The sequence below is a fragment of the Channa argus genome, chromosome 1 (genome assembly GCF_033026475.1).
Source record: "Channa argus isolate prfri chromosome 1, Channa argus male v1.0, whole genome shotgun sequence".
Classification (NCBI taxonomy): domain Eukaryota; kingdom Metazoa; phylum Chordata; class Actinopteri; order Anabantiformes; family Channidae; genus Channa; species Channa argus.
The window spans coordinates 9,535,254-9,562,064 of NC_090197.1; the positions used below are offsets into that span (position 1 = coordinate 9,535,254).

General features: G+C 38.2%; 2 protein-coding genes across 6 annotated transcripts; both read left to right on the forward strand.

Annotated features, from left to right (window-relative positions):
• The first annotated feature begins 2,461 nt into the window (after positions 1-2,461).
• Positions 2,462-12,087, forward strand: lipea (lipase, hormone-sensitive a). Of its 2 annotated transcripts, none has more exons than XM_067495167.1 (11): positions 2,462-2,572; positions 6,007-6,254; positions 7,286-7,570; positions 7,729-7,819; positions 7,928-8,073; positions 8,383-8,568; positions 8,782-8,934; positions 9,123-9,267; positions 9,666-9,893; positions 10,517-10,905; positions 11,113-12,087. In XM_067495167.1, exons 2-11 carry the CDS (start codon positions 6,015-6,017, stop codon positions 11,377-11,379), a joined length of 2,130 nt encoding a protein of 709 aa, XP_067351268.1. In that variant the 5' UTR covers positions 2,462-2,572; positions 6,007-6,014; the 3' UTR covers positions 11,380-12,087. The 2 variants fall into 2 exon arrangements, with proteins under 2 accessions (XP_067351268.1, XP_067351259.1); XM_067495158.1 differs by lacking the exon at positions 2,462-2,572 and adding an exon at positions 4,108-4,310.
• A 2,302-nt stretch (positions 12,088-14,389) lies between these two features.
• On the forward strand, positions 14,390-26,486 carry LOC137112408 (probable ATP-dependent RNA helicase ddx6). Of its 4 annotated transcripts, none has more exons than XM_067495200.1 (13): positions 14,390-14,475; positions 15,639-16,731; positions 16,822-16,926; positions 17,447-17,576; positions 17,775-17,921; positions 18,183-18,277; positions 18,426-18,548; positions 19,641-19,769; positions 19,947-20,063; positions 20,273-20,336; positions 20,435-20,536; positions 21,518-21,737; positions 21,824-26,486. In XM_067495200.1, the coding sequence occupies exons 2-12, from the start codon at positions 16,489-16,491 to the stop codon at positions 21,730-21,732; spliced, it is 1,470 nt and encodes a 489-aa protein (XP_067351301.1). In that variant the 5' UTR covers positions 14,390-14,475; positions 15,639-16,488; the 3' UTR covers positions 21,733-21,737; positions 21,824-26,486. The 4 variants fall into 4 exon arrangements, with proteins under 4 accessions (XP_067351301.1, XP_067351282.1, XP_067351291.1 ...); XM_067495181.1 differs by having other exon boundaries at positions 14,396-14,564; XM_067495190.1 differs by having other exon boundaries at positions 14,396-14,564; positions 21,832-26,486.
• The last annotated feature ends 325 nt before the right edge of the window (positions 26,487-26,811 follow it).

Sequence of the window (26,811 nt, forward strand, 5' to 3'; positions counted from 1 at the left end):
TGTAATATTTGCTAAACATGAATTTGTTGTGCGTATATATTAATTCTGTATTCAGTAGGTATGAATGTTTATTTAATTTGAATTTAATGGTGGATTTATTGTAAGTACCTTAAAATGAAGAAAATAAAACTTTGAATTTGGATTTTCATTTGTTGCTGTACAAAACAAGATGTTTCAAGACATCACTTCAGCTATCTGACAGACATTCATCACTACTTTGTGATATTGTATAGACAAAATGATTAATACATTTATCCATCAACCTGACCGCTTATCGCAGATTGTGAGTCCATACCAGGGCCAACACAGAGAGACAACCACCTGGGCTGTGGGAGGAGTCCAAGGTAGAACATGCAAACTCCACACACAAGAGCAATAGCCGGCAGATATATAACATTGTAGAATTAAGGCCGCAGCGCTAAACCACCACTGTGCTGACCTGATTAATACATTACTCAGGAGGAAGCATCAGTGAGAGTCAGACACAGAAAGAAATAATACCCATTTAGTATTTTCGTCATTCCTGGGAATGCAATTGTTAATATTTGAGGAAGTGCTTGTTCGAAATTAATACCTTACTAATTGATTTGACAAGCTTTTATCTGTGACTAAACTTTAAAAATCAAATAATAACTTGTGTTTACAATTGTTTAATAAAAGACCTTGATGTTTAATAAAACAATTGTAAAGGAATGTTTTTTTAACTTCTATACCACATTTTTTAAAAACTGTGAAATGAGCTAAATTAGAAAATTGTGAAATTAGACTTTTAAAGTATTTTAAGTGCCACATTTGATCATAGCTGCCAGAAGTATGAATATGAATTAGAACCGCTATGGCTTGCCATCAGTATGTGAAAAAAATTCCTTATAATATCAAACACAACTGTAGTTTTCCCACGATTTAATGTAGCTGTTTAGGAAAAATTACTGCCAGTTTATCTGCCAAACAGTATGTTTATGGTGTCACATTGCACAGGAAAGTTATCAGCCATACAAAGGACATCTCTATGATTAACATTCACATAATGACATGTTGAATCAACATATGTCCACTGAGGTGACCTTGATGGGCATCGCACTCTTCTTGTACGTATGCGAGCATTGCATTGTTACTGATATACAACAAGAGCAGCTATTACGTCATATATTACATCACAATTAACACTTTCTCTGGAAAATGTTTGGAATTCCTTGGGGATTCATTATACGTAGAAACAGAAACACCTCTCTGTATAACACAATGTAGTTCAACAGCACCACAAACTACACCCTTAAATATATCCTAGTTCTAGGGCAGCAACTAAGAGGTGTTTTAATTATCATTTTGTCATTTATGATTATCATTTCTCATAGCCCAAGGTGACAGCCCAAGATGTTCGATACCGAAAAGGGAAGGTATCCTTACATGGTTGTCCACAAGGTTTTGGCCACACTGTCTACTTAACGCTATTATGGTGTCTATTTGACAATTTACACTAATCTAACTACCCCTTGAGCCAGTTTGTTTAATTAGTTTGATCACTCGACATAACCAGGATTTGTGTCACCACATGATGTAACTGATGATGCTGCAAGTGGCCACAAGAGGCTCCAATAATGACATTACACAGAGAAAACAAGGGTGATCTGCTGGTTCAACTGATGGTCCAACTTCACATGCAAGCTGTCACTTTCTGTGTTATGTGTTTGTCAGACCACAAAAAAAAAAAAAACTAAATCCACCTTCATCATAATGATAAACAAAAGGAAAGCACAGAGAACAAAGGAACAGCTTCGGGGCAAGGCACATCTCATTCGTCAAGCGTGGTGGTTCCACTTATTGACCTTTCTACTGACTGATGCAACTGAGTGAATGCAGAATATTCAAAGCAGCAAAAGAGCTTTTCAGGGTGAGGAGGTGGGAATATGTTTAACTGAATCTCAGTCCGACTGAAAGGCACACGCTTGCTGAAGAACAGTCTAAAGAACCCACGGCAAGCTGGACCTAAAGTTTGCCTCAACGAAGACCTGGGAGAGTATCACAATGCAAGATTCAAAACAAATGATGATATTTATGGGTGAGAGACTTCAGGCAGGTATTGGCTGCAAAGTAAAGAGTCCCTCAAATACTACACTCGAGTACACATTTTTTCATTCCAATTTAGAGGAAAATATTCCACTGTTTACTTCACTACCTTTATCTGACAAGTTGTTAGTATAGATTATATTTATTATAATCTATAATAATATACAATATTATATTATTTATGAGTATAGATATATTTTATATTTAATATAATCTATAATAATATATATGATCTAATATTGTTATTTTCAGATTTAGATTCCTAATAATTGTAATATAATAGTTTAATCACATTTTTACATGAGTGTTTAGTTTATGTACCTCTACTGTATGTGATGTTAAATTATTGTTAATGTGTTTTTTTCTCGTTAGCAACTACTAGCTTCGTAAGGCTAACGGCCTTGATAGTGCACGTGAGGTGACAGACGCTTGGTCGCGCTACACTCACGTGACGTGGGCGCGGTGACAGAAACCGACAGAGCATCGAGGAAGAAGACGCATGTGGGTGAGTCACTTAAAACAAAAACAAAGTCACGTATCAACACGCTTGTCTGTCGTCTTTGTTACATTTGTAACGTCTTAACCGAGCCCGTCACCTTGCGACCAATCTGAATGTCACTGTATTTAGGCGCCAGTTAAGCGCTGTAAAATAGGAAGCAACAAGGGTGATCGGCAGCTAAGTCTCTAAAACCGCTGTAAAGTGAGCCGTCGTTTCATGGAACACGGTAAAGCCAGCGGCCGCTAAACTTTTGTTGCGCTTTTTTCTCCTTACTTAAGGTATGGGTGCTATGAATGGCCAAAAAGGATGCGTAAAAGTTTTTTTTAATAAAGTAAAGGGGACAATCCCTCCAAGTTACAATTTTAACTATAACCATAACAAATTTGAGGCACTTTTACTGTACAGCTTTTTATAACCTAAAGGCAAAGTCCCCCACCCCAACCAGCTTTCTAACTAAACGTGTTCTCATCTTTGGACTCTCATAAAATGGTTTTCTTCAGACGTTACCTGAAACTTTCAATTCAGACTCATGTCTACTATAACCATAACAATTTTGAAGCATTTTTACTGCACATTTTTTTTTAATAAACTAAAGGCAAAGTCGCACCCCAAGTCAACATTCTAACTAACAGTGTTCGCATGTTTGGATGCTCATAAAAAGGATTTCATCAAATGTTACCAAAAAATGTCAAGGCATTCTTGTTTATATTGCTGTCTATTATAACCATATTAATTTTGGACCCATTTTACTGTCCCCCTAACAGCATTAAAACTAACAAAGTCCTCACATTTAGATGCTTATTAAAAGCATTTCTTCAGAAGTTAACTGAAACTTACAAAACATTCTTGTTAAGTGACATCTATTATAACCACACTAATTTTGAAGCAATTTTACTGTAAAGTTGTTGACAAAATAAGGGGGAATCTTCCCTTTATTTTAACAGCATTGTATCAAACATGGTCCTCAAGTTTGGACGCTAACAAACAATTTTACCAAAAAATGTAAAAACCTTCTTGTGTTAGACTAATGTATATTATAACCACATCAGTTTTGAACCCACTTTACTGTACACATTTAAAATAAGTTTATTAAGAAACTGTACAGTACAAATGCTTCAAAATTGGTATGATTATAGTAGACACGAGTCTAAACAAGAATGCATTGACATTTTTTTTTAACCTCTGAAGGAAAACATTTTGTGAGCATCTCAACCTGAGAACCCTGTTAGTTACAATGCTGACTTGGGGGTGGGGGCTCCCTTTACTCTATTTAAATAAAAAAAAGTTCACAATGTTTGTTACATTACAAGTTTAAGTTTTTCACTCTGTGTTTTTTATTATATTTCAAATACTGACTCATAATAATCAGCAAGGAAAATACACAATTTCACATATCGTTCCTTCTGTGATATGTATATTGGTCATATGTCAATGACGCGTTAACTAATACATTCTATGAAGTACGTGTAATATTAAAATGTCTTGCATTTGTCCGATTTCAATAACGCCTCCTTTTTGGCCATTCACTGTACCCATACCGTAAGTACGAGGGAAAAAACGGGCAACAAAAGTTTAGCGGCGACTGGCTTTACCGTGTTCCACGAAACGACGCCTCACTTTACCGCAGTTCCCTAAAGTTGCGGGATAGGTTGTCACCTGTAGCATCGGACGGTCGTCGCAAACGATCTACACCTGCACCGACGATGAACTCCTGCAGCGTTTTGTCGGGGAATATTGCTTGAAGGTACGGAGACGAGCCGGGCGAAAAGGGCGTTTTAATGCTGTTTTAACAGCGTGACAACTTGATATCTGTTGCTGAAAACAGATATCGGTTCGTGGCGGATGGTGACAAAGGCAAACGTTACGTTATTTCTCCGTTGTTTGGGTTAAAGGGGCCGATGGGGGACATCCAAGGCCCTTTATTTAGGTCAGGAATGAGATTCCGCAGTCAAATAAAAGCTTTCATGTGCTGCCTTATGCACAACAGTGGCTAAGAATCAAAACTGAAACTTACGCACTTAATAAGTGTAAAATGACAGAGCTATTCTTAACGCTTAATTTTATTTTGGATTAGCATACATGCAAAAGATTGACCCGTTTGCAAGACAGAAATCTCGATTGCGGATTGAATTACCAAATCCAACAACTGGGTTACTTGTGAAGTATTGATTAAATAGTGTTTGAAATGTGACGCTCTTCAAAGTCTATCAAAAGCTACTATATTATTAAAAGACAGCATTTCACTCCATTTTTCATCCATCTTTACGATTTCTTTCCTAAACCTTTGTAATTTTTATAGCTTGTTGCTGAGAACCCAAGATAAAGTAGGAAAGTCAAAAAGTATTGAAAGGAGAAATAACATTTCATGGAATATGTTGACAATGATAGAAATAATAACACAAAACCTACCTGATTAAAATAAGATCGCAAATTTACTTTGTTTGTTTTTTTTTACAATAAATATTTTTATTAAAGAGCTAGTTTTAGTTATGGTGAATGAAGAATGAAGAAGAAACTAAATAAATAAAACGTATAAATATATAAAATGTTAAGAAACCGAGAGCTCTAAAGAACAAAGAAAATATAGTCCAAGATTAGTAGCCTGGCCTTTAACTTTTATCTCTGCAGTCAAAATCAAATCATTACTGCAAATTTTAATCCTTTCTGACATAGTTCTCTGGGACAGATGTTTGACAGATTCATGGTAACGAATATACAATATCTGCCATTTAGGAGTCTGAAGTCCTTAGCATTGTAAAAATATTTACAGACACTCCATTAAGATTATATTATAGAGGCATAAAGTGTTCCGATTATATTTTAGCGTCTTCCTCTCTCTTTAAAGTTCGCCACAGTGAGTCACGTGACCCCATCTAACCCCATCTGTACATATGTTGTAGTAATTTTCAGTCACTTATCAGTTGTCTAGTAAGAAATCAGTCTGCCGATATAAAGGTTTTCAATATTTTCGTTCAATCTAAGAACAGAAGTGCATGTCATGTTTGTGCCAGAAAATCAATAATTACATGTGACTCATGTGTTTAACAAGACTCACTTATAGAGACCCCAGAGATTATGCTATATTGGATGCTGCTGTTTGTTGTAATTTAAATGATCTCTCCTACTTGATGCCATGACCTTCAGTCGGTCTGCCTACGGTTAACACAGAACAACTTGGCTTCAGATTACTCTCTTCAAGCTATGCTGAAATTTCAACCTTTGACCAAGCAGATAAAAAGAGTAAAATCACCAAGGCAGTAAACTACGTTGGAAGAGATGAGGTCATTATCATCTTTGTATTTACTCACTGGGTGATTATCGCTTTTCTTCAAGACATGCAGTGTCCATCACATGTCTGCTGTGTCAATAGAGCTAGCTATAAAGGAGGTTGAAGAAAACACTGGGTTTTAATACTTGCTCTCATGTCTTTTCCCCTCCAGCCTCAGATATGGATTACAAGCTTGTGTTTGCGGCTTTGGAGACAGTATGTGAAGACAACATTGCTATTTGGTGTGGGGATTCTGATTTGCCCTGTGGCAGTGTTGCCAAACGGCTGGTTACATGTTTGAGACAGATTCAGGAGCATAGCCGAGCCCTAGAACCTATCGTCTCCATATTCACGGCTGTCTACCACAACTACGACTTTGATGCACAAACGCCTGGCAATGGCTACCGCACCCTTGTCAAGGTATGAGTGATCTCACCATCAATGCTGGCTGGACTATGAAGGAATGTAGGAGCTATGATAGTTTAGTAAAATTGGCCTATGACGGTTAATATGGTCTATGCAACCCACTTCCCCTTCTCAATTTTTAGGAGGTAACGAAACAAAAAACAAGTGCATTTGTTGTTTAATTTTGTTTTGCAGTCTTTAAGGGTCAGTATTTTTCAAGGTATAACACTTAAAATTTTAAAAGTTTCATGTTACTGCTAGCTTAAGTTACATATGGTAGTTTTATATCTAAAATTACTTAATTGATCTCAGTCAGTCATCTACTCTGAAAAGACTCGATTGGAATGTATTAAGCTGGTCTTCATAGAAACTTCAGTGCTGGCTGATTGTTAGCTTTAGAATCAATGTAGCCAAGTGCAGCAACTGAAGTTTCATATGAGTCTTAGGTGGACTTTGAAGTGTATAGATGGAAAGAGTATAGACTATGGCACTTATTTCTTACAGGGTAGTCACGCAGGCACTTTTGGACAAGTCTTAATGACCAAGAACCTTTTCCATATGCATAAATAGCAAGTTGCTGTTAAGACCAGCTTGAAATTTTGATATGCAGTGAAGAAACTAGAAGCTTGTTTGTTTATAGTGATTATACTGCAAATATTTTGAGGTGTTTTCCTTTTGAAGTGTATTAGCTATTAAATTCTTTAATTATATGTTAATATTAATTAAACTAATTATTAGTTAATAGTAAAAACATGACAGAAATCAGCGTGAGCAATTGTATATTCATTTAACAATCATTTTGCCTGAGAAAAAGATGGATAGATACTATATTCATCCCAACAGATAATTCCAAATTCCAGCATATCCACAGCTTAAGGCAGTAAGACAAAAAACAAATTACAAATGTAATCTATTGGTAGTAATCTATTTCAAATTTTAGTTAAAAAAAAAAAAAAACAAAGTTCAAAGAAATATTTTAAGCTCACGTGTTTGTAAACTCTTGTGCACAACTTTAATTCTTTATCTTTTATTCGTCTTTCTTTCAGGTTTTGCAGTCTTGCCTTTTGCACATTATAAACAAAGGCCGCTACATTGCCTCCAGTTACAACAGCGCTTTCTTCAGGGCCGAGCACAATGCCTCAGAGCTGGAAGCGTACTGCCATGCTCTGTGCCAGCTGCGGGCACTGCTATATCTTGCCCAGAAGCTGATCAACAACAATGACTATGGCCACCTGTACAGTCTGCAAGGTGGCGATATAAGCAGGAGGTTTGTGCAAGAATATAGCTCCATGCACAAAGCCTGTTTCTATGGTCGCTGTCTGGGATTTCAGGTCAGTAAACAAGAAATGTTTTTTTAAAAGCTCCACAATGGAGTTCAGGTATGTTACTGAATGTTTTTTTTAAAATACCTAATTAAACCTTATAGCAAACTTCGTGTAATGCTGAAATAGGCTAAAATATGTGATTCCTTTTTTTTTTCTACTTGCAGTTCTCACCTGCACTTCGTCCATTCCTTCAAACTGTTGTGATAAGCATGATTTCGTATGGAGAGACGTATGGTAAACAGACGTCTGGGCTGGGTGAGCTATTTTATTTGTATTTTTGTTTGTTTGTTTACTTTTGATCACAAAGTATTAATGGATGTTTCATTCTCAGCTACTATTGACTGTTTTATTCTTTTGCTCTAGGTATGGCAGCTCTTTCCCTCCTCACATCAGGAAAGTACATCATGGATCCAGAGCTGCGGGGTGCTGAATTTGAACGCATTACCCAAAACCTAGACTTGCAGTTCTGGAAGACTTTCTGGAACCTCACGGAGTCCGGCCTTATAACAGTAGGCAGGCACAAATATTGTTCCCTTCAGTCTTCACGTTAGTAGATGTGCTGTCCATAAAATCTCTTGTTCATCCACATTTGGTTATCTGGTAGTTGACCCACGTCAACCGACTTTTTCTACTTAGTTGGAAACGTTTCGCTTCTTATCCAAGTAGCCTCTGAAGTCTGAGGGGAAGTTAGCTAGGGAACCCAGTTATAGCCTCCTGGGTTGTCCTTTGTTTCTCACCTGGCCTGAATAGGCTCACTTGGTGGACAATAGAGGATCTGTATTAATTGCTTATGCCACTGCTTGTCCCTCTCTGTCTAGGGCTTCAACAGAATAGTCTCCAACCCAGTGCAGGTAAACTTTACCCTAACTGTGCCTCCTAGAACTCTACGCCTCCCTCTGGCCTCAGACCTCAGTCTGTCTGCCACTGTGTCACCTCCAGTAGCCCACTGGGGCCCTGGGCCTGTCCACATGCGGCTGATCTCCTACGACCTTCGAGAAGGACAGGTGAGGATTCATAGATATTTTGTGGTCAGGAACATTCTCAAAGAAAAGGCTCAGTAGACAGCAGTGGTTATTGGAAACTGGTGTAACCTGATAAACCTAATTGTGATCAGTGTAAGAAATCTGTATATGAACTTTGTCTTATTTATTCATGGCAGGGTTTACGTCTATGCTTCTGTTTGTGTTATTCACTGTTTTACTTATGTTCTTTTACAGGACAGTAATGAGCTGCTAACATTTTCTAGAACTGATCCTCCCCCCATCACCGCATCCAGTCTCCCCTGGGTGCAGAAGCAGCCTCGGTCCCCCTGGCTGATCATCCACTTCCACGGAGGCGGCTTTGTGTCTCAAACATCAAAATCACATGAGGTACAATACACAACTCCGATGTAACCGGTGGCTTAATCTGTAGTAAATTGTACCAACCTCATTTAAATAATAATAGGCGCTAGATCATAAAAACATTGTTAAAGACCTAAAATAAGTTAAATGTGTGAGTTGAAAATAAGCAACTGTTTATGCCTCATCCCACATTTTATTCTACCCGCATGTATCAGAATTATCTTCGAAACTGGTCAAAGGAGCTGAGTGCCCCTGTCCTCTCTGTGGACTACTCTCTGTCACCCGAAGCGCCCTTTCCCAGAGCTCTGGAGGAATGTTTCTACGCCTACTGCTGGGCACTGAACAACTGTCATCTGCTGGGTAAATGTCAGATAACAATGAACAAAAAAAAATCAATAGTACCAGGACAAACCGTACCATCATCAGTATATAATTCATATGCCAAACATGGGCTTAATGTAAAAAAACAAAAAAAGCTGCATTTAGAAGTTTTTTCCTTCAAAATGTTTAATCCCTTTTGTTCATGATAATATTCTTTCAAACGTGCCCACAACAAATGTCCAAAGGGACAACTTTGAGTTAGTTAGTACAGTCCAACCAACTGTACACTGATAACCAGCTAATGGCGTTGTAATTTTAATTTTAAAAAAACCTTTGCCAAACATTGTTATACAGTCTTTGTTTATTGATTAATTTAAAAGTATACTTTTATTATGCTAAAATTATGTATAACCAGATACTAATGGTCTGTTTCTTAGGCTCCACAGCTGAGCGAGTTTGTCTGGCAGGTGACAGCGCTGGTGGAAACCTCTGCATCACTGTGTCCATGAAGGCAATATCCACCGGCATCAGAGTCCCTGATGGCATCATGGCTGCCTACCCTGCCATCTTGCTCACCACTGACGTCTCCCCCTCCCGCCTGCTCACGCTCATTGACCCGCTGTTGCCTTTAGGTGTTCTGACTAAATGTCTCAATGCGTATGCAGGTATGTAGGTGTGTATGGGTGCATAGCCTACGACAGACCCTTTCATGCCTCATCAAACGCCGTCCCTTTCCAGCACCACTGATTCAAAAGGACATATGCATGAACCGGATAATGTTAGAGGAAACAGAGATAGAAAATAATTAACAACCTGTAGTGATCATTTCAACATAAAATACAGTGTCTGTATCAACCCGTAGTCTGCCTTGGTTTAATATTTGACTTTTGTTTTTATGAAGACAGAGAACATCCCAGAGTTCCGGGAACATAGTGACATGTCGTGCGGCTGTACACATGAACTTTTTATACTACTTTGATCCCTCACTCGCTTGAAGTTCAAATAAGTTGATTTCGCATTGCCCATCAAATCATCGATCCAAAACAATTTAATTCTACATTTTCCTTTAAACATACTGTATAACAGTATTTTTCTTTGCCGGTTTGCCATATACTGTAGAATACCTGACATTCGACAACATGGCCTTCACATAGGAATTTTACACTATATGCCTGATCTTCTCTCATATTTTTACATAAAAGTAAAAATGCTTTTCTGTAACAAAAATAATCAAATCACGTTTCAGCCATTTGCACTGTATTTTACCATCCACCATCTCTTCTTTTAGGTGCAGAGTCTCAACCTGGGCCGCCTGCAGTGGCAAGCAGCAGCCTAAGCGCTCTCGGTCGAGACACAGCTGTGCTGCTCAGTGATCTCACCCAAGGAGCTTCAAACTGGATCCAGTCCTATTTGGACCCCATGCGCACTTCAGGTGGCGCACGCTCCCAGTCATCACAGAAAAGGTCCCAGAGTAATGAAACCCAAAATACATCATCTCACACCTCCAACCCAAACTGTGAAGGGCAGTTTAATTACCCACAGGGCTTTGAGCCCCTGCGCTCTGAGTGCCTGGCGTTTATTCGGCCGACCTCCTCACCCGTTATCAGGAACCCATTTGTGTCACCTCTTCTGGCTCCCAACAACCTTCTGAGAGGCCTACCACCTGTACACATAGTGGTAAGAGAGAGCAGGTTGCTTGTTTTTGTTTTTTTTACAGAAAATCTACAGTTTCTTTCAGAACCTCATGTAGATCCCAGGATAGTTTCACCATTTAGATTATTACACTTTGTGTAAAGAAAAATGTGTATCAATCTTTTATTATTGGATTTTCTCACAAGCATTGAAATCCGTCTGTTATTTTTGTCTATACTTGTTTTCCCGCAGGCCTCTGCTCTAGATGCCTTGCTTGATGATTCGGTGGTGTTTGCCAAGAAGCTGCGAGACATGGGCCAGCCCGTGAGCCTTACAGTGGTCGAGGACCTTCCTCATGGCTTCCTCAGCCTGTCTCAGTTTTCTAAGGAGACTGAGGTTGCTGCTGAAATTTGCGTGGCACAAATGAAGGAGATCTTTGAGCACGGAAAACCAGCATGCTCTCCTAACAAATGCCCAAAGCTTGAAGAGACTTTCCAGAGTCCCAGTCCATCAGGCTGATTTATGTGGGGCTTTGTTGTTCTTGGAAGAAAAGGAGATCTGACATCCTGTGGTGAGAGTGATGCAATAAATTTAAGAAAAGGGAACCAGTCAGATTTTGTTGTGTAGGTGTAGGAAGTTGGTGATATTGCACTTTAAAACCACACTGTATAACATTTTCTGTGGACAATGATGATCAAGGGAATGACTAAACCATTACCTTCTACAACTAGCAATAATGACAAAGAAGGAAATAATCTGTATTTTTCTAAGATTAGTATTTACAATACAGTGAAGACTCAGATCAATAACTGACAGAAACTTGCACTGACCACAGATATTTTATTAATGGGAGTTTTTGTGCCTTGGATTTAAAATGCTTCTGTGTCTTTAGGAAGAGGAGCTTTGCCTACATTACCAAACTGACCAGGATTAAATGTTTTATTTGGATAGGAAACACTGCATTATTATTATTATTATTATTATTATTATTATTATTAATATTATTATTAATATTATTATTAATATTATTATTATTAATAATATTATTATGTTTGGATTAAATGTCTTTTCTGTTTTTGCAAGTTGGTCATATGTTTACATATGATATGGAGGCCTTTAGCTTCTATGTATCTGCAGGATGTGGGTGGGAGTAACTTGTTATAGTGTCATACTATAATTATTTAACACTGTTACATTCAAAGCTTGTAATAAATCAAACTGCAAGTATAGTTTGTATGATTATTTGATGTTGGACGCATTGTGAAATGCATTGCAAAGCACATGATGTTTATTAGGACCCTTCTGAGCCACCGATGTTCACCCTGACAGTGTAGGACAGCCATCTGATAAACCTTAGCCAGGTTAAGGTCATATTTCAAATGTAAATAGGAAGTTATATAATTGAATCAGGTGTTTAACACACTGTGCATCATTGAATGTGACGTACAAACATGCTATAGTTTCCGTGTGTGTGTGTGTGTGTGTGTGTGCGTGTGCGTGTGTGCCAATAACATAGAAAAGTGCTATACAGTATAAGTGCGGACCGTTTACCGTTTGAGGTTTAGATACTGAGCTTTGCTTTGGAGTCTTTCTAACACTGGAATAGGTTATGGTCAGAGAAGGTAGGTTTTATCTTTGTTGCTGTCCCAGTCCAAAAGTAAATCAGTGATTTAAAAACTCTTAACTGCAAATATCCACGTGAAACCACGCATCTGCCAAAATATGTCTTTCTGTTTCTTTGACTTATTTGTCTAAAATGCCATGCTAGGTACACCGAGACTTTATTGCGGGCAAAAAAAGTCATTCTTGATTTGGCTTCTGATAAATATGTTCCACTAATAGTATATCTAAATAATATAATCATGTCTGATCTAACTTAATTCAGTTTCATTTCAGAAGATAAATCTTTTTTTATGCAATGTTAGAGAATGTCTGATTGTTACAGCCCTTTATTTAGCTGCTTTTGTTTTAATTTACAGCACAACCCAGACTGAATTTTTTTCCCAGTTCCCTCTAAACAGAGTGTGGTTTGTTTGCTTTAATCAATTTACCATTGGTCAAATTTCAAGAAATTAAAATATTTTTCCAGACATGAATTGGATTTCCTTTTTTTCACATGACATGGCAATCTATTAGCTGACTCTTCAAACTCCCTTGAGTTGCGTAATTCAGCAGTTAATTTTTATTAATGTTCCATCATTGCTGAAAGGTAATGTAGCACACGTTTCAAATCAGTCTGCACTTACAGTATACTGTATTAACATGCATCATTTATGAAAACTAAAACAAAGGCAGACTTGATGTTCACTAGAACTGAATAAACAATTTAAGCAATTTAATTTAGAAGACTGCTTATTCATTTGGATAATGTACAGGAAGGAAGTACACACAATGCATTAAAATATCTTTATGTTGCGTGAGTCAGATTAAAAAAAATCCCAGAATTTAAAGAATCACAATCTTGTAAATAGACTTTGTATGGTCCTCTAAACAACATAGGCATCAGTGCCTTCATATAGTAGATCTTCTTCTCCTCCTTTCAGCTGTTCCCTTTCAGGGGTCACCACAGCAAATCATGTTCCTCCCTCTAACCCTGCCCTCTGCATCCTCTTCTCTCACACACACTAACTTCATTTCCTCTCTCACTACGTCCCTAAATCTCCTCTTTGATCTTCCTCTAGACCTCCTGCCTGGCAGCTCCAACCTCAGCATCCTTCTACTGATATATTCACAGTTTCTCCTCTGAACATGTCCAAACCACCTCAATCTGGCTTCTCTGACTTTATCTCCAAAACATCTAACCATTGCTGTCCCTCTGATGTCCTCATTCCTGATCCTGTCCATCCTCGTCACTCCCAAAGAGAACCTCAACATCTTAAGCTCTGCTACCTCCAGCTCTGCCTCCTGTCTTTTCTTCGGTGCCAATGACTCTAAGCCGAACAACATCTCTGGGGTCAGCACCGTTTTGAACACCTTTCCTTTCATTTGCGCTGTAACTCTTTTATCACACAACACATACCTTTCCTAAAACATGTTTACTCTTGAAGTGCTGTGTTTTTATGCCAATGATCTTACTTTACAGTCATAAAAAGGAAATATATCATGAATATTAAGCAAGCCACAAAATGGCAATGGCAAAAAAGTTCTTTGTTGTATATTTACAGGAATATTTTTTTTCACATTTAATGAAAATATGGTTGAAAATCTGTAGTCAAAGCTTTTGGTTATTTAGCATATGTTTAAAGTGACTTAAAAGTAAGTAGCGGATACTAGGACACAACTTTAGGGTTCTTGCGATGTCTTGCCCAGGGACCCCACAAGATGTAGCCAGGAGAACTGACCCTGTTGGTTCATGGACAACTGCTCTATGTCAACTGTTCTACAGTCGCGCCTAAGTTAATGACATTGTGTGCACATCAAACTGAAATATTTAAATCATAATCTGCTTATTTATCATCGATCCAGCAGTAACCACGTGCGACAGCAGGTGGCAGTAGCGTCTTGGAGTAGTGCTGTAATAAACAGGAGAGAGACGCCGAGGAAGAGAAGACGAAGAAGAAGGCGACCATGTTGATTTAAAGGAAGAAGTAACACAATAGAGGCGATTTATTTCAAGTAAAAATCGTTTATTAAAGCGAGTTATCAAGAAAGTAACAGATCAACCGCTAGCTGGAAATTAAATGTTTATTAACAGACAAAGTGAGGTAGGTTTGTGGCGACTTGGAAACGTCTAGTTAAAATCCGAGTTGTTGCGAGCGGGCTAGCGCATTGCTAGCGTTAGCAAGTGGAGTTATTTGTGCTAATTTAGCCTAAAGCTAATGATTCTCCTATTCGGGTAGTATCGCGTTACGTTAGTAGTCAGACTGCACACAACGAAACCTTAACTTTGAAAATAGACGTGCAACTATGGTTGATTACATTTTACTAGTTTTTTTGTATTTGTTTACATTTTAAACTTAATATTGACTAATCAGATATTGTGAGTGTCACAACCTTCAACTGCTTTAGTTAGCGGCTAGGTAGCTTATAGCTAACACTGGCTGAACTAGTTTTTCATCTTCAAGGGATTTTCAAAAAAATACAAGCAAAACCTATCGACACAAGTTATTTGGGCTTCGTAATTTAAGATAAACGTTCTTTCAGAAAATGTAGCTTGAATAATATACGCTACTGACGTTAGCAGACACCGAACACTCGAGGAACAAAGAAACTTAAACTTAGCCAATGTTTTTTTTATAAACTTGAACTTATTACAGTCGATATAAAACTACATGAGGTAATTGCGAATTTATTTTTAGTCATGCTAAGAACAAGAGCTAATCTGGCTCTGAACGCTGCCACCTGGCAAGTTCAGTTGTGCTCTTAAACCAAACCATTGAGTGAACTACCTGTTAACACATTGAGTTAGCTGCTCTATACTAGCACGATGCTGTTTGTCATCAAAGATGCATCTAACTGTTAACTCTTCATTTCCCCACTGGTGGTGGAACTGATGTCAACAGTGATTTAAATTACTTTGATTTCCAACTGGAAGATGAGATCGGTGCATTGCTTTTGGATATGCTGACTATGAACAGTATGCATGTAGTCTTTTTTTTTTTTTTTTATTGGGTTCATGACCTAAAACTGTTAAATGTTTTGCCTTTATGAAGATTTAACGAACACAGGCTTGGTCCTTTTTATACAGTATCAATGATTATCTTGATGTACATAGTTGTATTTAGTTTTTTTGTTGATCATTTTAGTGACTTGTCAACTTTCTGTTCAATTTCTTTCAGGTGACAAGTTTGAGTTGAGTTGTCGGCTGACTTTGAGGAGGCAGCGGGTTGATCACAGCCGGACACACACAACCTGAAGACTTGTGGTGTGCAGGGAGAGGGGGTTGAACAGCTGGAGAAGAAAGGAAACACACACTGAGGACTCAAAAGGGGTGGAAAGCTGTTTGGCTTTGGACTAGAAAACCCCTTGTTCTGTGATTTCAGGATACCTTTTTTTTTCCCACACGTGGAGCAACGTAAACCCCCTATTTTGGAAATAAACAGCATTACAAACTATATTATATTGGGGAAAAAACTTGTACAAACTTTGACATCCCTTTTCAAGTACAGGGATATTGAGTAACACTTATAGACTCAAAGTGGAAACAGGAAATATTGTTTAAAAATTCAACAGAGAAGTTAAGTGTTGAACTAAATATAATATTGAAGAAACAATTCCCCAAGTTCAGATTGCCTTAGTTCTATTTCAGGACTTGAACTGCTTTGATACTTGTTCACATATAATTTTTCTATATTGTGGGCAAGTGTATTCACACAAATGAATGCAAATTTCTCTTCATTTAGAAGAGCCCTTGTGTAAAAACTCGTTTTTGTTGTGTTTGTACGTCAGTCACACTCTCTGTTGTTGAAGGGGACCGAACTGCACGTACCCAGTGTATATGTAAATACGAAAAATCAACTTCTGTTGTAAAAGCTTTGGACTTAAAAAGAAAACAGAATATTGTTTGTTAATGCTTTATTAATATTTTTTTTTACTTTTGAAGAGAATTTTTAAAACTAAAAACTTAAGTGGCAAAATCTAATACTTTGAGGAAGGAAAAAACATCAAGAGCAAGGATACACCGGAGAAATGGCAACAGCCAGAACAGAAAACGTCGGCCCAGTTTTCATGGGACTAAATAAACAGAATGGGCAGCTCAGAGGACAGACCAAACCAGCTTCAGTCCAGCCTGTTCCCACAGTTCAAGGAAAGGCTTCAGGTCTACCACAGAAAGCAGGCACTGGCCCTCAGGATGGCGGAGCAATCAAGTTTGGAGATGACTGGAAAAAGAGCTTACAGCTCCCTCCCAAAGACAACAGGGTCAAAACCTCAGTGAGTCAAACTTGACAATTACTCAGGCCTCATCTTATTTTATATATGTGCTTTTCTACTGTATTTCTAATGTTTATGTGTCCACCACAGGATGTGACTGCCACTAAAGGGAATGAATTTGAAGATTATTGTCTCAAGCGTGAACTCCTGATGGGCATCTTTGAAATGGGTTGGGAGAAACCATCCCCCATCCAGGTAGGCTTCATTTCTATTAGTTAAACTCTCCTGTTAATCAGATTTCTCCTCTGCCCTGCACTTGCTTTGGAAGCATGAGGCAGAGTGTTGCTGTACAGTGAGAGCAGACACTGCCTTCTGACTTTTTGTTGTATTTGTATAATTTTTGTTATGTATGTATGAAGCTTACGGAATACAGAGGGAAAATAGCAAGACAAGTAGCTTCAGAAGGGAATAGTTTCTTTTTCAGTTTACGACAGAGCTGCTTTCACAGCATAGGTTTTGTGTATTGACAACACAAATGCACTTTCTAATTTTCACAAATGAGATTTCTTTAATTTGTTATCCTGTTTACAGAAACCAATAACTTTGAGTAAAAGTAAATTGAAGAACCTTCGTACTGGAGAAATGAGATTGTAATTTTGGTACTTCGTGTATTGTAAACACATGAAAAATTTAATACGTATTTAAAAAAAAAAAAAAAAAAAAAAAAAAAAAAAGCTTGTCACAGAAGACGATTAAGATAAGGTTTTGATTCCAGGAAGAGAGCATTCCCATCGCCCTGTCCGGACGGGATATTCTGGCCAGGGCCAAAAATGGGACAGGCAAAAGTGGAGCCTATCTCATCCCACTGCTGGAAAGGATAGATCTGAAGAAGGACCACATTCAGGGTGAGACTCCTAAAGCGTGTAGTCCCAAGTATGGCAACCAATTTATCGACGACTTGACAAATTAGAAATCAGCTAAATGGACAGGCCGATTGTTACTAGGTTACTACGGTGCATGTAAATGCATTTGGATTAATAATTAATTCATGTGGGATATACGGGCTTTTGCCATGTTTAATCGTTATCTCTCTTGTTGTGCAGCCATTGTCATGGTGCCCACTCGTGAATTGGCACTTCAGGTGAGCCAGATCTCCATCCAGATCAGCAAACACCTGGGAGGAGTCAAAGTCATGGCCACTACTGGAGGCACCAACCTGCGAGATGATATCATGCGACTGGATGAGACTGGTAATAATCCAGGGTGTTCAATGACTTGCCTTATGGTGTTTTAACGTCGAACGGCTGCTGTCAGCATTTGCAGTATCGTGTGCTGACATTTTGTGCCTTTGAAAATGTATAACCCGCTCTTGTCAATAGGGCAAAGTTTTCGTATTGCGTTACTGCTTGTGTAGTCAAAGCAGCAGATTTTAGTTTGCATTTGAAAAAAATCAGTGTTTTGCTTAGTGCAAATGTAAATCTCTGCTTTTTTGTTTTTCCCACCTGCTTCAGTGCATGTGGTCATCGCCACGCCTGGCAGGATCCTGGACTTGATAAAGAAAGGAGTGGCAAAGGTGGATAAAGTCCAGATGATGGTGATGGATGAGGTAAACATGAACACATGTAGTGAGGGTGTATGTATGTTATATAGTCATCACAGTATTTGGCACCAAGGTTACGTGCATTTCTTTACAAACAATTGAATTTCAGGTTGGAACAAGTTCCCTTTATGTAAAATTGTCACTTTCCTTTTAGGCAGATAAGCTGCTGTCTCAGGACTTTCTGGTGCTCATCGAAGATATCATTGGCTTCCTGCCCAGGAACAGGCAGATCCTGCTCTACTCAGCAACCTTCCCCATCAGTGTGCAGAAATTCATGGTGAGTAGTCTGCTAATTACTGCACCGCTTGTCCAGCCCAGTGGCTGCTGGCCACTTGGCACCACTCTGCTTGCGCTGCAGACCAAGCTGTTCACACACTGGGCCCAAATCTGTTTGTGTTTTGTCTGTTGTAGACTTTCCAGGGCTGTCTTAACCTGCATCTGCTCATCTAACGGGCACAAAAAAATAGAATATTTGGAAATGTTACGTTGTCGTTTGCAGCATCTTAATGTTGAGTTTTTAATGAAAGCATTAGGGCTGCCACTAAACCTGTCTATTGATTAATGTACCAAGTATTTTAGACTAGTTAAGTGCAAAAAACAGTACATCACGCAATCCTCAAATGTGAACCATGGTAATGCAGTAGTTGGTTTTTAACAAGTTAGGTGAAAACATGTTTGAGGATGTGAAGTTCCTTTTAAATTAAATGATAAAATAATGTTGACAAACGCAACAAACTAAACCCTAAAAACAATGTTATGTAAAAATCTAGAGCTCTGAATCAACTTGCTTGCTTACTTAGACAGGTTACTGTTTTAACTTATAATGTATCTTCCCCTGGATTCACTCTATTCTAGTGGTTGTAGCCTTCGCCGCAGGGTTTATTTTTGACGTTGTGGGCGCATTTGGTTCCCTTTGCTGCACAAGTGAGAGGTAGATTTATTGAGTGTGGAAAAAAAAAACAATGGCAGCTGTGAAGTAGGGAGCAGAGGTAAAATTCCAGAAGCAAGCAATAGTTTCCCTGACTGACGCAGCTATGTGGGTCAAACATTTCTACAATGATATTAGGACAGCAGTTTGTCCTTATAGCTTGGGTTAAACCATCTTTGCCAGTCATGACTCTGCCAATTCTGCTAACTGGAGCCATAGAAGCGTGTACTGATAAATCATAAAAAAATGAAGTTAAAGTGTAAAGTAAAAAAAAACAAAAAAACAAACAATGTGCTGGTTTAAAATATTTGCGTCAGTGTATTCAGCAAAGTGATGATTCATTTAAGGTCCTTCAGTACATGGACAACATTATCAGTGTGAGCTGTATTTTTAAATGCTCTGATCACTGTAAACTCAATTGTCCTTGTGTCCTTGCTGTAGGCCAAGCACCTTCAGAAACCCTATGAGATAAACCTGATGGAGGAGCTGACTCTGAAGGGCATTACTCAGTTCTACGCCTACGTCACTGAGAGGCAGAAAGTCCACTGCCTCAACACACTTTTCTCCAGGGTAACTAACAGCTCTATTCATGCAGCAGTGCTGCTAAAAACTGTCATATACACAAGCGGCATGAATGGTAACAAAAATTGAAATGCATTTGTAGTTGGTCCAAAAGTTCCTAATTTAAACATGGTTGTAACCCAAACCTCCCCCCCATCCTAAGTGCTGTTTATTTTTTTTCCTCAGCTTCAGATCAACCAGTCAATCATCTTCTGTAACTCCACTCAGAGGGTGGAGCTATTGGCCAAGAAGATCACCCAGCTCGGCTACTCCTGCTTCTACATCCACGCTAAGATGATGCAGGTATGGCCTGGGTACAACCGATAGCAATGGTGTTTTTAGTTGTATAATGTGCCACCAATATTGTTTAATGGTTTTTAATAAAAACTAATGAATGTAAGATATGTAAATCTCTCTTAGAGGTGTATTTCCCAATGTGCTTATTATTTAATGTAGCCTTGTCTGTGATTTTCGGGGACTTTATGTACACTGAGCGTTACATGTCTTTTTAGGAATACAGAAACCGTGTGTTCCATGATTTCAGAAATGGACTGTGCAGAAACCTTGTCTGCACTGGTGAGTTCTTATTGTACAATGCACCTTTACAGGACAGTCCTTTCAGTGCTAATGCTATTCATTATGGCTTATCTACTTTTTCTACTATCTTCACACAGATCTCTTCACCAGAGGCATTGACATTCAAGCTGTCAATGTGGTCATTAACTTTGACTTCCCCAAGAATGCAGAGACTTACCTCCATCGTATTGGAAGATCGGGTATGTTACATTCACAGTTGCTTCAGAAACTATTTAGAACCAGACACTTTAACTTTTGCGCACATTTTATTTTAAGTGAATTAAATTGTTATTTAGCCTATTAGCCTGTGTATGCGTATATTTAAGTGCTACAATCAAACTGTATGTTAATACAAAAAAACAAGCTATGAACTCCAAGGAACTGGCTGGAATTAAATGTTTTTGGTGAAACATACATAATTAGAAGACTTTTAGGACTATCCGGACCTTTGTGTCCAAGTTACCTGTTACCTGTTCAGAGTAACTGAGCAAGAAGGGCTCTGGTTAGGCAGGTGAGGAAGAACACAGGAGTCAACCCAACAGATTCAGAAGTTCTCTGCAGAGATTAAAAAAAAAAAAAAAAAAAAACTCTGGAAAGACTAACATCTTGTTCTCAGATTTAAACCCCATAGAGCATCCAAAGCTAGCACACAATTGTAGAGATAAGCATGTAAAGACCAAGAAGCCTAAAAGCTGTAAATGACACTAATGGCCTAGTAAGCAAAGGATCTGTACTTTTGTAAATACACATTATCATTATTGGTTATTTAATGTAGATGTGAAAAGGGCTGTTTTGTCAAGTTTTAAAATAAAATCAACAATGCGCAAAATGTGTGCACAAAAATAGGGTCTGCATACTTTCTGAAGACACAGAGAAGGACAAAGTGGTTTGCAAAAGGATTTACAAATGCACAAAGAATCTGTAGCTTTTAATTCAACGCAAGATGCTTCTCATTTTTACTGCCAAGTCATTTTTCCAGTTGTTCCAGTAGGGTGACATAATGAAGCTGTGTCTGCCCTGTTGGATTCTGACACTGATGTTAGGGCATTGTTTAGAATGCCAATGTAAATAAGCTTTCCTTCTGCTTCAAATACAGTCGAGCCTGTCAGGGTTGTGAAAAGAGTATAAATATGGATACACAATGCCATATATAAATATATGAAACATATCCTTCTCGTCAGGGAGGTTTGGTCACCTGGGCTTGGCCATAAACCTAATCACCTCAGAGGACCGTTTCAACCTGAAGGCTATTGAAGATCAGCTGGTGACTGACATCAAACCCATTCCTGGCAGCATCGACAAGAGCCTCTATGTGGCAGAGTACCACTCGAACAGCGGCGACTGCGGTGTCGAGGAGGTGGAGGATAAAGTAGGTCGCCAACACGACAGCACCTAAAACAGGTGAGCTGCTTTAAGGTCATTCACGTTTTTATTGCGTAAAAAGACGAGACCTGTCATCCTAAACTTAAGTTTTGTCTTGCCTCAAGGACATTAGGACACACCGGGCTTTTTGCACAGACATCAGCGCTTGCACACAGGCTTCAGGCAACTCTTCAGTTTCACACATCTCACTGGTTCTCAGTCTGTCAAATGGATTTACTTTAAATATTTTTCTCAACGAGAGCTGCCTCATTGTTTTTCTAATCAACTGAGAAAGTTCAACAATGTTGTTTTGCACCAAACGGATTAGACTCTGGATTCTCGTTAGATTATTTTCTCTAAGATACATCTTTGTTAGACAAGCACTTCTGCTGAAACTGAGACAGCAATGCAAATGAGTATCAAAGCTGTTTTGAACCTGTCATCCTTGGAGTTTCCATTGCCAGCAGCAAGGTTGGCCTGTTTTTAATGTTACAATGGTGCACTTAAACCAGCCCTCATTCTGTCCGCTTACACTGCTGTTGTCACTTAAGTGCCTTACTAACTCCCATGTGCACTCATCCATTCATAACCTGCTGCTCTTGCAGCAGGGTCGGAGCACAAATACAACAAAATACACAGTAACCGGAGTTTATTTAAACATCTATTATGCAAGGGAAAAAGACAAAACGCACTATCCTGCTGAGAGGTGTGTCGACATAAAAAAAAAACAAAAAAACAACACCCTGAATGTGAACGTTTATTTTTATTGTGAACATTGCAATAAAAAAAGGGCAGCTTTATTTAAATACTGTGTGACTGTTTATCCCCTTTCAGAATGGATAATACATGAGCAGAATTAATGATTACACTGCCTGAAGCAACAATCCCCCCCATACTGATTGATGGATGTGAGCCTGCAGCCACACACAAATGACGTGGGAAATGAATGGGGCCCACATGCAGTTACATTATGGCTGCTGAGATTCCCTACAGACAGTATTATCTTAAGGTTCTTTTGAATTCAAATTTCACTGAAATACTGTAAAGCAAAAAAATCGATCCAACTACCCGAGTTGGTCGGTTGAAAATCTGGTTTCCTGCTCTACGTGGTGCAGCAGAGACCGTTCAAAACAGTTCTGATATCAAAAGTTGCCATTTCTAAGGTGACGGTTGACTATTAAGCGTTTCAACAGGTCAAATAGGAAAACCTTTCCAAACTTAGGTTGAAGTTGGTGCAAAACAATAGTTTGAATTTTCTGACTTTATTTTTCCACTCGCATGTTTAAGTTTCTCAGTTATGGTGTGGAACTATAGGCTTTATAAATCAAGCATTGATTTAAAAACCTTCTTTTAAAGCCCCGTCATGACAAAATTTGAGGTTGGTGAATGTAATAGTTGCCAACATAAACGCTGCAGCCCAGTGGTTGAATGCCAAACTCTTCAGTGTAGTTGATAGTTGCTTGTCTTGCTGCTGTTGTGTTAGAAACTCCTTTTTTAGGCAATGCTTTTATGAATTGTATCAAGGATGTGAAATGGTTTCATGGACCGCAGGGTGTGGAATCAGTCTGCAAAGGACCATGTTGATTTACAATTGAACTCCAACTAAACTCAGTAAAAAAAAAAAAGTCACTTTCTTTCTGCAGCAGCAGCGACATTTTTTGGTTCCCCAGCACAGCTCTGTTTTATAATTAAAAAAATAATGTGAGTGTTATCTTTTGTAAAGGGGACTTTATTTTTGAAAGCATAATTGTAGCATTTTTGAACAGGCAGCTGTGACTTTTTTTTTGTCGTCCCCTCTGAGCATCACTAATTATAAAAAAAAAAAGACATAAAAAGAAAGTATTTTTGCTTTTTAAGATTTATTTTTGATGTTGCTTAAAGCATTTTGTGTGTGTGGGGGGGCGGGCACTGAGGCTTTAGCACGGGGTAACTTCAGGATTTATTGTTTTATTTTTTTTTTTTGTTTGTTTTTATATATCTCACTCCCCCCCTTGGGGGGGATGGGTTTGCAGAAGCCAAGTGTTTTATCTGATGCTCTCTGGGTGTTCTGAATCTTTCCTTCTCTCTGGTACTTAAAGCAAATATAAAATCTTGCTAGTTTTTCCCTCAAACACACACAACACATTGTTAGCTTTGTGATTTAAATACCAGAGAGAACAGTGTTATACAGGAGAGTTTCTGGAAAGTGTTGAAGCACTGTGATCTTATAAAACTGTTCCACGTTTGTGTGACAGATGATCAAAGTGCTATGACTTGTTTTCAGCAACTCAAACCCTTTTCCACTAGGGAAATCTTTATACGAGGTGTTATGAATCATTTTGAGGAAACAAAATTGTAAATGATTCATCGTTTACACTAGTCGTTTACAATTACAGAAAAAAAAAGAAAATACTTTGCTTCGTGGGCACAGAAGGATATGGAATTAGTTTCCTTTTGTTTTCTTTGAAATGGATTTTCAGGATTTACACTGAAGCAAAACCAAAAAAGTGTAATGTTGTATGAGTGTGACACACGTGTGTGAGTGTGTGTGTGTGTGTGTGTGAGAGAGAGGGGGGGTAAGTGTGTGTGTGAGAGAGAGAGTGAGTGTGTGTTGTGTGTGTGTGAGAGAGAGTAAGTGTGTGTGTGTGTGTGTGTGTGAGAGAGAGTAAGTGTGTGTGTGTGTGTGTGTGTGTGTGTGAGAGAGAGTAAGTGTGTGTGTGTGTGTGTGTGTGTGAGAGAGAGTAAGTGTGTGTGTGTGTGTGTGTGTGTGTGAGAGAGAGTAAGTGTGTGTGTGTGTGTGTGAGAGAGAGTAAGTGTGTGTGTGTGTGTGTGTGTGTGTGAGAGAGAGTAAGTGTGTGTGTGTGTGAGAGAGAGTGTGTGTGTGTGTGTGTGAGAGAGAGTAAGTGTGTGTGTGTGTGAGAGAGAGTAAGAGTGTGTGTGTGTGTGAGAGAGAGTAAGTGTGTGTGTGTGTGTGTGAGAGTAAGAGTGTGTGTGAGGGAGAGAGAGGGTCTCTGTGTTTGCAGTTATGTCAGGCTGTCTTTTTATAAATCATTATGATTACATGCAACTTACAAGCAGCTCGTATTTGAGCCACTTCTGTGACACCTAATCTTTAATAATAGAACTGTTCTGCCCTGAAGCTGCATGTAAGCATAATGATTATTGGTCAATTTTTGTTTTTCCCATGTACAGACTTGTTTCTGTGTCTGTGGACATCTTACAGTGTCTTAAATGTGTGTGTGTGTGTGTGTGTGTGTGTGTGTGTGTGTGTATGTGTGTGGGTGCGTGCGTGCACAGTTGTTAGGGATGTCTTCTTTTTTGTAGTCACTGTTCTCCCATCTCCCTCTTCCTCCTAAAGTATAACTTTTTGGACAAAATCGAATCAACAATTGAAATAATTTGTAATGATTATTTTTCTGTTCTACTAGATGTTTTGTGTTGACAGCCATTCCATGATCTCCTTTGTGGTCCAAAAGCAGCAAAGACCTTTTGTTGATGAACCCATCTACACTTGGTGAAAGGGTGTCTTTATTTTTTTTTTCTTTCCCCCTCATACGTTCAGTATTCAAAGTGGGTTAAGATGAATTCTTAACCCCTCAGAAAGAAAAGAAAAGAAAAACTACCCTTTTATTAAACATTTACAGCTTAGTTGCTTTTATTGATTTTTTCTTTTTTAATTATGTAAACATTTTACTCATTACAGTATTTGAAATTGACCTCTCAGAAAGAGCCCATATGTTGACTTAAAAAATAATCAGCATTAAATTAGCATTTTAAAGGCACAGCAGATACTGTGGTGAGAGAAATGTTATCACAATTGATACAAATTTTTCCTTTAGGCTGTGGCAAATTTTGTATTGCATTCAGTGGTCACAAAAGAGGTTATGTTAATTGCAGTTATGAATGTTGAGTGTCTGGTTTTGTCAAACATGTTTGTGTGTGCGTGTGCACTCTGTTGAGAGTGCGGATGGGTGGGAGGGATATTTGGCATAAACTTCTTTAAAAAGGGGAAACTGTAAAAGAAATCTGGAAAGGATGAGGATTTGGGTACAAAATGGCAGTTTAATTTTGATTGCTGGGGTTGGATTGTTTATCTTAAATAGAGTAAACACTGACTTAAAAATGGTATTAATGGCTGAAGTGCTGCAATATTTCTACTGTGCATAGTTGAATTCAATTGGATCTCTTCATATGATGCACTAACTCACCTATTCTTCAAGGTGATTTCAGCCGTGTAATGATGAGCCCAGCAAATTTGAAGTAACAAGCTGAGGACAAAGATACTGCAGTATTTCCCTTGCAACCATGGATAAAAAAAAAAGTGAAGTGACTTGGCTGTTTTTGTTTGGTTTTTTTTACCTTTTGATGGGTATTTACTTGCAACAGTGTTTATCCACAACATGGACAGACATTAGTTGTACAGTGACTTAGAATTCTTTTTTTTTTCTTTTTCTTTTTTTTTTTTTTAAATTGAGTTCAGTCTTCAAGTTCTTTAAATTTCAGTCATCCATCTAAATTATTTGCATACATTTGAAATGCAGTAGACTTCACGTTTTGAGAATTGATAACTTATTCCCATTACTGTCCCATAAATTTCTCTGCTTTTCCAATAGATTATGAACTCGATGGTCCTGCAAAAATGTTGTCATTAAATTTTTTTCCTTTCTGTTCCTTGCCCTCTTTTATTAAAAGTGAATTGAGGAGGCATAAGATATTTTAACAGTTTTTGTTAAGCATTCTGTCCTCAACTGTTGTAACATGGAAATACATGCAGTGGATCTAAAATTCAATAAATTGAACTGAAATCTATATGTTCTCCTAGCTCTTCATTGCATCACTGTTTGATTTGTTTGACTGTTTGATTACCTGCATGTTTGTTTAGGATATTGCACCACTTTTAAAATATTTATAATTATTATTACTTAAAGGCAATTTAAAGCTTGAATTTCATTTACAATCAAGCAGTAATGGTACTTTATGAAAATTATTTAAGCGACATATTGGGAGGGCGAAATCCCCAGCACCCTCACTCTGGACTTTAATTTTTTTTAAAAATGTCTACACTATGTATTAAGAGCCTTTTAAAATCTATACCTTGAATGTAATGCTGCAGCTCCCTGCTGTGAAGTGTCTC

Excerpts from the sequence above, each read along its gene's own strand:
- lipea (XM_067495167.1), top strand. The coding sequence starts at position 6,015 with ATGGATTACAAGCTTGTGTTTGCGGCTTTGGAGACAGTATGTGAAGAC. Across the intron at positions 8,074-8,382 it reads CGGAGTCCGGCCTTATAACA|GGCTTCAACAGAATAGTCTC; the intron begins GTAGGCAGGCAC and ends CTCTCTGTCTAG. Across the intron at positions 10,906-11,112 it reads TACCACCTGTACACATAGTG|GCCTCTGCTCTAGATGCCTT; the intron begins GTAAGAGAGAGC and ends GTTTTCCCGCAG.
- LOC137112408 (XM_067495200.1), top strand. The coding sequence starts at position 16,489 with ATGGCAACAGCCAGAACAGAAAACGTCGGCCCAGTTTTCATGGGACTA. Across the intron at positions 20,064-20,272 it reads TCCACGCTAAGATGATGCAG|GAATACAGAAACCGTGTGTT; the intron begins GTATGGCCTGGG and ends ATGTCTTTTTAG. Across the intron at positions 20,537-21,517 it reads CCATCGTATTGGAAGATCGG|GGAGGTTTGGTCACCTGGGC; the intron begins GTATGTTACATT and ends CCTTCTCGTCAG.